This window comes from Epinephelus fuscoguttatus, linkage group LG10, assembly GCF_011397635.1.
Source record: "Epinephelus fuscoguttatus linkage group LG10, E.fuscoguttatus.final_Chr_v1".
NCBI classification, from domain to species: Eukaryota; Metazoa; Chordata; class Actinopteri; order Perciformes; family Serranidae; genus Epinephelus; species Epinephelus fuscoguttatus.
Genome location: NC_064761.1, coordinates 28428512 through 28440596, shown reverse-complemented (window position 1 = coordinate 28440596; position 12085 = coordinate 28428512). Strand labels below are relative to the sequence as shown.

General features: G+C 40.1%; 1 protein-coding gene across 1 annotated transcript; it reads left to right on the top strand.

Annotated features, from left to right (window-relative positions):
* Positions 1–1652: 1652 nt before the first annotated feature.
* Positions 1653–10880, top strand: dnttip2 (deoxynucleotidyltransferase, terminal, interacting protein 2). Its single transcript, XM_049587369.1, has 7 exons — positions 1653–1754; positions 3635–5742; positions 8111–8249; positions 8476–8571; positions 8813–8977; positions 9935–10044; positions 10495–10880. Exons 1-7 carry the CDS (start codon positions 1680–1682, stop codon positions 10589–10591), a joined length of 2790 nt encoding a protein of 929 aa, XP_049443326.1. The 5' UTR covers positions 1653–1679; the 3' UTR covers positions 10592–10880.
* Positions 10881–12085: the final 1205 nt, after the last annotated feature.

Here is a 12085-nt window from a genome sequence, read left to right as displayed (position 1 = left end):
GCTGTACTGGTTGACCTCCATCTCTGGCGAGCTCAGCGAAGGGTATTTTGTTTTATCCCCATGGTAACAGATATATGAGTAAGAGGGTCAATGCTCAGGGTATAACATTATGAGGAAGTAGTATGTCCCGATCATGTGCATACTGCATGCAACGGTTTGTACTTTTTAAGGGCAGCTGCAGTACCTACTAAAAGTAAAAAGAAAAAGTATGTGATTGGAACGCACCAGGGCCTTGCAAATATAAGAACGCTGCAGTCAGTAAAGCAAAAGAAAAGGAAGAATTGCACAGTGTTTAATAATTTAGTAATTTAATAACACCTATTCACACATAGTTCAGATAAGCTTTGGACATGTTGAGTCAGGGGATGCAGCAGCCGGCATGTGGTGTCTCCACTTACCTACAGATATAGGCCTTCTATTAGGTACAAGCACTGAGAGACTGACACCTGTTGAAGAAAACTATTAGACATCCCTTGTACATATTGTTACTGAGCTCCTTGGGAAATGATGTCTGAGGATGCTCCCTCTTCTGTTCCCTCTTAGGGGGCGTCCTTAATCCTCTTTGGGTGTGAAATCCTCAGGGTGGCATCTGCCTTTTTATTTGTGTGTGTGAGGTTAAAGGGCATATTTACAACTCACCTACAATTTTAACAGATACGTTTCTCATTTTATTTTTAACTTACCACTCTAGAAAATGTTTTTGTATTCCCTAATTTTCACTTGTTGCTACGTATGTTCTTGTCTGGCTATTGAGATGGCTCCTGTTTTAACAGAATGAATAAAGCCCAGGGGTTAGGTCGTAGAGTTTTACACACCTCAACATATTAGGGGTATTACAGTAAATGTATTGTAGCTATGTCTTTTCTTCTAAGTTAGCCTGCACCCTAATATTAAACACACAGCTGATATTATCTGGCCTCCTGATAACATAACCACAGTCTTACTGTAGCCTGTATCTGAATGTTCATTTATCATCAAATTAACATTTAGAAAATAAGTAGGTGTGCATAATTTACGCTTTTATGTGCCAACCTAAATTTGCGCCTAAATTTAAGTGATCAAAATAGTTTTATTAATACTTAAGTAATTTAAATAATTTTCCTTGTTTGTGTTCATTGTTAATTCAAAGGTTACTGTCAACAGCTTGCATTGTACTGTGAGTTTAGATTAATGTTACTTCCACTACACATACTTACTCCACTGTATTTGACTCCACTACACTAATCTGACATCTATTATTCTTGTTATGTTTCCAATGATGATGTTTTAAACACATTATGATCATGTGAAATATGATGCAATAATATGGATGAAACTATCCAGAGTGTGTACGGCTGTTAATATCAGCTCCATGTCAAGTATTTACAATATTAAAATATTTAATCATTAATAATGTAAAATAATAATAATAAATACATGAATATAGCATAGGCCTATAACATCTACACATTTTCTACATTTGATATTTAAAGTGTGTTGTGTTTATAACTTTTTCTTCAGCAATATTTTCAAAGCAGTACTTGTATTACAGCCTTGTATTTTTACTGTTACTTACACTTTTTCCATCATCACCATTTAAAGTTAGATCCGCCATCGTCTGCTCGGCCTGTATCTTCCCTCCGCTGATCTATTAGTCGAGTCTAGCCGTCACACCGGAAGTGAAGAAGCTAGCATCCAAGATGGTAGCCACCAGGAGAGGAGTACGCGTGTACTCCCCAACTAAAACAAACGCAGACCAGCCCTCTGAAGTCCCGGTATGTATGAAACACATATGTTATTTAAACATGTAAAAGTTCACAGATCATGTAGAGGGTCAGTCCGAGGTGAAAGAAGCCGTCACGTGCAGGTTAGCTGGTGTGTGTTCAGCTGCTCAAACTTCACGTGGACACCATCTTTCCTTTCACAGTTTGTAAACGTTTCGATAACTTGTGACAACATATTGAGTTACACATGAATTTAAAGATCGTGTATCCACCACACGTACTTTCAGTTCCCCGCAGTTGGACCACTGTCACTGTGTTTTAATCACAAAACTACACAGTGGAGGTTTAACAGACTGCTGTAGTGAAACTCTTTAAACAGAGAGAAGAAGTTAACTCTCCTCTTATTGTCCTCACATTTGCTGTAGAAGTGTTTTAAAATGCAGTTCAAGATCATACTTGTGAACAACTTTGCCTCAGACTTGGAGTTAGTTTTACAGTTGTCTTATTGTCAAGAAATACTGTAGAAATCAGAACTCATTGGTTTGATCCTACTAAGAATTACTCTTTGTAACCAGCGCCAATAAAGTTTATTCCTATTTGTCACTGAGCTCCATTAACCCTCTGAAACCAGAGCAAACTGGCCTGATTTCTTTTAAAAACATGGGAAGAAGGTGTGAGCAAAAAAAGAAGAAATTAAATTATAAGAGGATAGTAAGAAATTAGGAAAAACAAGAAAACTAGTTAGTTAAAAATGATTGTTTGAAAAGCAAAAACAAAAAGACCTTGAAAGAGTGCTTAAAATGTAAGAGTCTGTAACATAAAATTTAAAAGTATGGTTTTTCCCTTGCTTTTTAATGCTTTTCCCCAATTTTTTAAAAATAATTTTCTAAATTTATTTTATTTCATTTCATATTTTGCAGTTTGTGGGACATTTCTTTCCATCTGCTTATTGCCTTGTCTCCCATGTTTTTGAGAGAAATTGCACCAATTTGCTCAGCGGTCAAAGGTTTAAATATGTCCAAAAGGCGTTTGAAAGCAGCACAAGAAAAGTGATGTCACTCCAGGTCTCAAAGGTTGAAAGTCCATAAACATAACTCCACACTTTTGCACACAGTGACATTTTCCTTCACTAACATGAATAGTGACTGTACGTTATTTTGAATTAAGCTCATACTTACTAGAGCACAAAATGTGTATTAATCTGCAGGTGAATATAGTCCCCAATACATACAGTACTTACTCCTACATGAGTAACATTAGAGGAAAAATACACTTCTCTGCTTTTTTAAGGAATTTATTTTGCCTTTTTTTTTTATAAGGAAGCTATATTGGGGTATAAGGGTTGCGACATAGTTGGTTTTGGTATTTTCATAGGATTTGTATACTAAAAACAAACAAGAAAAAATATATAGACTGTCACCAGCTTTATTCTTTGGGATCAGTGGGTTTCCCACAGTCATGGAAAACCTAAAAAAGTCCTGGGATTTCACAATCACATTTCCCAGGCCTGGAAAAGTCATGGAATTAGAAAAAAATACACATTGAAAGTTTTTGAAAAGTTGTGGAATTTTGTTGTGTGTAATAAAGTTGTTAAAATAATCTAAAAAAAGTGAACAGCAAATTTATTTTCTGTAGCTGTCATCGTAACATTGCTCTTATGTGTATCAATGTTTGATGTTTTGTTTAGCATCACATATGTTTCTTCATTTTCTCCTGTGTTCTGTGTCACCCTTCATGAATGCTAGCTGGCTGAGAGTTTGAATCTGATATGTTTGAAAAAAGCCAGGTAAGTCGGGCAAGAAAAATGATTATGGCTCCTTGAAAAGTCATGGAAAAGATTTGAAATGTTTTCCATGTCCATGTGTGGGAGCTCTAGATCAAGCTTTCTTTAGACTCAAGTGTGCAAATAATGTCTTATTTCTGCCTCACAGGCCACTCCTTCCGCTAGTCGAAGAACCAGGAGCACTGCTAAACATACAGACAGTCCTACCCACCATGCCCTGGTAGAGGCCAGCAGTCAGCTGGAAAAAAACAAGGGAGGAGCCCCGGCATCTCCACCCCCCTCCTCACTGAAAAGATGCACCAGAGCTTCCAGGCTCCACAGTCCCGAGCAGCCATGCACACCTGTGGGCTCCACCCACGAAGGAGACGTGTCAGATGTGGAGTCCTGCTGCTCTGTGGTGTCCAACATGGAACTACCGATTACACGCAGCAGCCGGAGGAGGAGACAGCCCCGCACAGTGAGTCAGGAAGATGAGGAGGTGTCTGAGGTGGAATCATGCTCCTCTGCAGTATCTGCGACGAAAGGTAGCCAAAGTAGCTGCCGGAGCACAAGGAAGAAGACGATTCCCAAAAGCCCCGAACCAGCTCATGTTGAGGCAGAAGATGTCAAGGTCGACTTGGTGCCGGAGACCGAGTCCTGCGGGTCTGTGGTGTCTGAATCCCAGAGAGTCACCAGAAGTCAGAGAAAAACTACTCGCACTAGATCATCTGCCAAACAACAAACCGAGGACTCGGAGCTCTCAGATGCTGGCAGCTGTTTATCCAGCGTCTCAGGAGCTGACGGTTCTAAGTCCACCACCCGCAGAGCTACGAGATCCAGAAGGCAAATGGGTCCCATCCCCATCCACCTAGACGAAGTCTCGGAAGGCTCTCAATCTCCTACCCCAAGAACTCGAAGGACCCGGGCAGCTACAGGGAAGGCTGCAGCTACCGTAGATGTCAGCGAGACCCCTTCTTGTGACTCTGACGGGTTTGAGTCGGGACCCACGTACAGTAGGATGACTAGACAGGGAAGGACCCAATCCACAGTTCCCAAAGCCGTGGACTCTGACTCTGAGCTGACTGACGTGCATTCCCCGATGGGCAGCCCCTGCTCCACACGAAGCAAAGGAACTCCCTGCAGCAGCCGCACAGGCTCAGGGAGCAGCGCTCGAGGTACTCGCACCACCAGGCAGTCAGTCAGGGACTGTAGCATTGTTCTTGAAAAAGCTGAGGAGGATATTTCTTTAAGTGATTCCAGGTTAGAAAGTACAGTGATCGCTGAGGACGCAGACTGCACACTGCTGGAGGAAGATGAGAATCAAACATTGGAAGAAAAAGAGAAAGAGGGTGTGAGTAGTACTGATCTCACTTCAAATGAGGCCGACACAGTGACTGTGGAGAAGGGAGTGATTGTCATTTCAGAAATAGACTCACCCCATGGGTCTCCCCTGGTGTCAGGCACTCCTGGATATGCAGATGAAGCTGCTGCTGAACCTGCAGTGACTGTGAAATACCAGCAGGAGGAGCCGCGTACTGAAAATAAGGACGGGCCCACCTTAGAGATGGAGATGATGCAGGAAACAATCCCACCATCAGAGCCGTTACAGCCTTGCCAATCAGTTACAGTAACAGTATGTGAGAGTGCCCCTGAAATCACAGAGGAGACTGAAGAGAAGGATGAAGTTATGGAAGTAGATGCTGTGGACACCCACTCATCACAAGCAGACGAGGCTGTGGATGAGGATGCTGCTGTGGAAACTGGGCCCAGTGAGGAGGAGAAAATGGAAGCCAGCACATTGCATACAGACACTCAGCAGGTGGTTGACTCCACTGAGGTTCAAGTTGAGTCCATTCAGGTGACGTCCAGCCAGCAGCCCAACATCTCAATAGATTCTGTCCCTGAGCAGCAACCAAAAGACATCATCGTCCAGAAAACAAAGGTTATCAGCCTGCTGGAGAGCAGCGAGGATGAAGATGACGATGTTGAAGTTTCTGAAGAGGAGGAAGAAGAGGATTTGGAGCACCAGGCAGAGGAGAGAGCAGGACCCTCCCAGATGTGTGAACCAGCAGCTGCATCAGTTGATGGACTGTTTATGATTGACACGCGGCCCGGACAGGAAGCCGATGAGCTGTACTATAAGGAGAGGCCAACAGAGGAAGAGGAGAAAGCCTCAAAGGAACAGGAGGAGCAAGACGAGGAGTTTGTGGATGAGGAGGGAGACGATGACGATGACGAAGAGGCAGAAATCCTCTACTCAAGTAGAGATCCTCAGTTGTAAGTATATGATAGGTGGCAGCTTCAGATTGGTCCATTAGGATACACATGTTCTTAATGTAAATGAATCCCTTTCAGAGAGTAGATCGACATCCTGGGAAATACACTTATTTGCTTTCTTGCTAAGAGTTAAGCCGAACTTAGACTACAGGAGTCATGAGCTGATCTAGTTCGGCCCAGATTATCTGGTAAAGTGGGAAGTTTACAGATCCAGACTTAAACCTCCCAAACTGCTCGCACACTCACTGGAGACCTGATCATTTCAAACACATTTGATATTCAGAATCAAAATCTGGATGATTATGATTGAGATTACATCAGTAGGGAGCAGCTGATGGTGTTGCCAAGCAACAGTTAAAATGCTAGCCCTTGAGGCTAACATTAGCTAGCACACTACTTTTAAGATATATTAAAACGGAATGTTAAAATCTCACCTCCAGTTCTTACTGAAGAATAGACAACCCATGTTGACCGCGTCTTCCTGACCATTCCTCCTCCAGACTTTGCATCCTGTTTTTGTTTTTGTTTTTCTCACTGCAAAGTATTATGAACGATACAGCAAGTTGAAGCACCATGTCAGTCTCCCTTTAGTTGACATCTGCTCCCCATGAGATCATGTCTGGTGAGTTGAGCTTAGTTTTAGATAGAAGATGGATAGAAAAAATTGATACCACTCTTAAGGCGTTTGCACACTGAGTCCGTTTTTTCCAGATGCATTTTTTGTAATCCGCCATCCAAAAAAATGTTTACACACAGAAACCTTGCACTCTTAATACCGATGAGTGCGCCCTGTTCTTCTGTCTTGTCGTGGCTGTGTCCTGCCGCCACATTTTCTTCACTGATTCTTGGTCAAACATCTCTAAAAGCTTCTGACGGGTGCAAAAGAAACTCAGGAAATTGAACCTGTTCCAAAAATTTTAATGACAGACAAAAGTTTCGGTCTTGGTGTGCAAATTTGATTTGACACAAAGTGAGGTTGTATTTATTTTAAGACGTGTGACAATTCCAGATGAAAAAAAATTGACTCAGTGTGCAAAGGCCTTTGTGCTTGTATGTTAAATATGAAGCTACAGCCAGCAGCCGCTTAGCTTTGCATAAAGACTGGTAACGAGGGGAGACAGACAGCCTGGATCGGTCCACATGTCCACCTACCAGCACCTCTAAGGCCACTAACCAACAATAACCTCCTGGAGTCTCCACTGGTTGCCTAATGTGACACACCAGATGGTTTGTTACAAAGATCCATCTGAGAAGCCATCAACTGTTTGAAATAGGGCAGACGCTTTTAAAAAAATAATTGGCAGGTGATTAGATGTCTATTAACATCTATCATGGGCTAACTTCAACCAGTTAGAGCAACCAATCCTGTTGGGAGAAGAGCAAGAACATCTTTTCCATTCAGAAAAGCCTTCAGTGCTGATCTTTGCTCTTTAACCAATGTAACTGATGCTACTGTGGCATCTATGCTAACCTCTTTAGGAGCCACCCTTGTTGTTTTGTACCAACAGTTGCCTCTCTGTGTTGTCACACATATCTAAACCACACGCATAGCTGCCGGTAGCTCCTCACAGGATGCTGATTGGTCCAAACCACTGACTCATTACTTGAAGTCTGGCAAGTTGGAATCTCGCGAGATGTCGTGATATAAACAAAAGAGATGCAGTGTGTTAATTGTTAAGCTTTAGGGATGCAGGTGAAGTTTCATTTTTGGCTAGCTGTTGTTCCCCTAGTTCCAGTCTTATGTTTTGCTAAGCTTCAGATTTTTGGATACGACAAAGATTGGCATTGGTCTTCTCGTCTTAACTCTTTGTAGGAAAGACATTAAGCATATATCCCAATTTTCAAACTATTCCTTTAAAAGCTTAATTTCAGTGTCTGTTTCACAACACTTTCTGTTGGTGTCTGTGGCACTCAACCCTTTTGCTCTTTCTGAAGACACAAATCGTGACCAGTAATTTACAAATATGTAGTTCAATTTTTTAAACTCAAATCAACCAGTGGAGAGACTCACTGTGTGCAGAAATAAGTCAAAGTCTGTAAATTAATATAGCTGGTTCTACAGAAAGATGGATCCTAAAGGGCTGGTGTTATTCTATTTTTTTCTTATCCTCAACAAATTCCACATGAAGACCAAAACCAGCAGTTAGTCTGTCCCTTAATACTCTTCTTGACCTTGGTTTTGGTCTTTTCTTTGGATTTTGGATTAGGAAAAAAATACAATATTTCCGGACTTTCAGAACTCTGCACATAAAGACAGTTCAGCCACACTCATTATTGTTATATATTATCATTATAACTGTGTGCAGAGGTGAGAAATGAGACAGGACAGCTCTTCCTGAAGAATTTTCTCTTTGCCAATTTGTTTCAGGAAAGAGTTGTCCAGCCGTATTGACCCTGGCATCAGAGTGAAGGAGCTCGGGGGTTTATACATCAATTTTGATGGCAGCAAATCAAAACCTGTCTCCAGTTCGCTGCAAAAACTAAAGGAAAAGAGGATCCAAGATGAGGTAAATAAGTGATTGATTTTTTTTCCCTTTTGAAGGTGATCTGTGATGCAGAATGAATAATGAACTTTATAGTTATGCAAGGACGAGTAAATCCAATAACACCTGAGATGGTGTTATTCATGGTCTCTTTCCAGTCCTTTGTGACTTTGGCCTTTTATCTCTGAGTAGTGGGGCGCTGATGGAGTTTGGTGCTTTGCAGTGTTGCAGTTTTTGTTGTTTTCCACAGGTGATGAAGAAGAGTGTGATGGGACCAGACTTTGAAAAGAAGGATGCTGTGCCTCCGTACAGTGAATCCAAACAAGCCTTAAAGTTAAAACACAGAGTAAGTTTTACAAAGTTATGCTTTGGTTTATAGACTCACTGTGCTACTGTCTTCTAAAGTTTTATCACATGGATCACAGTATTTGTGGAGTCAGTTATAAGGACACGGACTTCCCTTAAATCACAAAAACTTAAACATGTAGTCATCATAAATACAGTACAGCAACAGTTTTTATTTATAGTCTGTGCTCCAAAAGCTTTTACAACACATTTTAAATAATTGAAATCACTGTTTTTCCCAGGCGGAGAGGGCAAAATCAACAGGAGATGGTTGGTTCAATATGAAAGCCCCTGAGATCACTCAGGAGCTGAAAGGAGATCTCCAAGTCCTAAAGATGAGAGGTTCCATGGATCCCAAGAGGTTCTACAAGAAGAATGACAGAGATGGCTTTCCCAAATATTTTCAGGTTAGTAAATAAACGAGTCAGCTGTTCCTCAAAAATCCTCTTCAGTAAGGAAGGGCTCACATGGCCATGACAGTACAAGTACTCCCCAATATTCATAAAGTATCAACATTTCACCCCCAATAATGCACTGATACTGATTATTTTATATTATGATAAATATAAAATATGCCACCAATTGACATTACTTTCCAGTGTAACAGCAAAGCATCTAATGAGAACACACTGACATTAAAAATCTCGTTTAAAAGGAGAGAGAACTGTTGCTTGTTTAAAAAAAAGGAAAGAAACAAAGAAAAAAACTCAACAGATGTCATAGTTCGCCTTGAAATGTCCCCCGCCTCACAATTTTTTTTTACCAGACATTATCAGTAATTGGGGAAGGATCAATATGAAAAACGATCCATGTTGAATTTTTGTGAAATAAAGGTCAGCAGAGTAGCATCAGCAGACAGTTGGTTGTTTATTTTCCCTGCATAAATCACATTTGTTTAACTTCGTTTCACTCCATATTCTTCCCCTGGTCAACCACAGCCCATCTGCAGTGCCTCTAAAAAGGTCATAGTATAGTATGTCGGAAAAAAAGTCATCGTATAGTATATCGAAATAAGTCAGTATAGTAGGTCGGAAAAAAGTCATAGTATAGTACGTTGAAAAAAAGGCATAGTATAGTATGTTAAAAAATGGTCATAGTATAGTTTGTCAAAAAAAAAATCAGTATAATATGATGAAAAAAGGTCATAGTATAGTATGTCAAAAAAAAGTCATAGTATGTTGGTGAAAAAAAAGTCAGAGTGTAGTATGTCAAAAAATATCATAGTATGACAAAATGGTCATAGTATAGTATGACAAATAAGGTCATAGTTTAGTATATCGAAAAAAAGTCATAGTATAGTATGCCGGAAAAAAGTAGTAGTATAGTACGTCATGGGGAATTGTTTTTTTTGTATGTGTTCACAGGTTGGCACAGTGGTGGACAGCGCAGTTGACTTCTATCATTCCCGTATTCCCAAGAAGGAGAGGAAGAGAACCATGGTGGAGGAGCTGCTCTCTGATGCTGAGTTCAGACAGTAAGTGGAAATGAAAACACAGACTAACACTTTGACTGGATTTGTCTTTATTATCTCACAGTGATTCAGCAATAAAACTGACTGATGGTTTGACCGAATATTGACAGCTGAGGTGATGTACAGTCAAATCTATACTAGGTACCACATTTCAAACCTGTTGTATCACAGTATTTATAATGGCTATCAAAATACAGTCTGTAACCATGATAAACTTGACATTTATCATCTGATGGGTGACAGAATACATTTTAAAGCCACAGCACTTATGGTAAACCTGCATAATGCTGTATGAGAAAAGGAACAAAACAAATGATAAAAACACACTGTGGCTATAAATACAGGGTGTGGGCACATCGCGCAGTAATAGTTTGCTACACAGTATATTGTCAGGTGTGTGTAGATGTATTTCATCACTGAAGACATAAAATGTACTTTCCTCTTCTCTTACAGGAAAAACAAAAAGAAGTTCCAGCACATAGTGGCAGAGAAGGCAGCACAAGGAGCTGGCAAGAGGAACAAGAAAAAGAATAAATTCCATAAGAAGTAAATCTAAAGACTTCATGTGATGAGCACTGACTGAGTGGCTTTTCATAGATACTCATATTATAGACTGCTGGACTTGGATTCTTGAATCATATCAAAAATAGTCATGCTTTGTACAGTTACCAGGGACGTGTACCTGCTCACACTGACAAGAAGTGTCTTTTTAACCTTCCAAAGATTTTGCTGCACAGTAATCAGTCTTTTTAAATATACATGAATCAGATTAATGTAACAGTACTTTTGACTGTGTGTTTGTAAAGCATCTTGTAAATTAAACTCATCACATCCTTAAAGTATGGCTTGTAACATTTCTTGTTGGATGAAATATTACCATGTCATCTTATGATTAAGACAGACAAATGAGGTGATCCTTTCTATAGAATGATGTATAGAGTCATGCTGAGGGGGAACATTTCTAATACATTCAGTTCACATTTTTAACAAGTTTAAAAGAAGCATCGTGTCGGATTTAGTGGCATCTAGTGCTTATATTGCAGCTGTAACCAACTGAATACCCCTCCCCTTAACTCTCCGTTTCTAAGCATGTAGGAAAACCTACGGTGGCCTCCAGGCAATGTAGCTCAGTCCATAGGGACTTGGGTTGGGAACCGGAGGGTCGCCTGTTCGAGTCCCGTCCGGACCAATTATGGAGCGTGGACTGGTGGCTGGAGAGGTGCCAGTTCACCTCCTGGGCACTGCCGAGGTGCCCTTGAGCAAGGCAGCCCCCTCACTCTGATATCTCTACACTTTGTGCATGTGCGTGTCTTTCGGACCTGTGTGTTAATGACAAAAAGAGTGAAAGAAATTGAATTTCCCCTCACGGTGATTAATTAAGTATATAAAATTAAATTTAAAAATACAAAAAGTGAGTGTTTGGTTTGTCCATTCTAGGCTACTGTAGAAGAGAGCCTGCTCCCCATGTCGCTATGATGGGATAGTGACAATTCTTGGTTTCAGGAGATTTTTTGACTAATGAAATCATGCCATGAACACTCCATTTCTGGCTGTTTCTGGCATATGTTGCTGTTTTAGTAATTCTGAAAACAATGGAAAATGATCTTAAACTGATCACAAAATCAAGGGAATAAAAGAAAACCACTAAACAATGTATTTAGGAAACTGACGGACTTTGGCTGAAGTATAAGCAGCACATTAAACATGAATATTTGGAAATTTATCACTGATGCTAATATGAACATTTCAGGGCACACTCACTTTATGTAATTTACAATGTAATACTGATATTTAAAATGGAATATATTTTTAAACATGGTATGTATATGAATATTCAAATTGCATTTGTGCTACCTTGATGTAAAAAATGCATAAAAAAATCATAGTACAGTATGCCAAAAAAAAGTCAATAGTACAGTATGCCAAAAAAAAAAGTCATAGTATAGTTTGCCAAAAAACAGTCATAGTATAGTATGTCGGAAAAAAAGTCATAGTGTAATATGTCGAGAAAAAGCCATTGTCCAAAAAAAAAAAAGATACATGG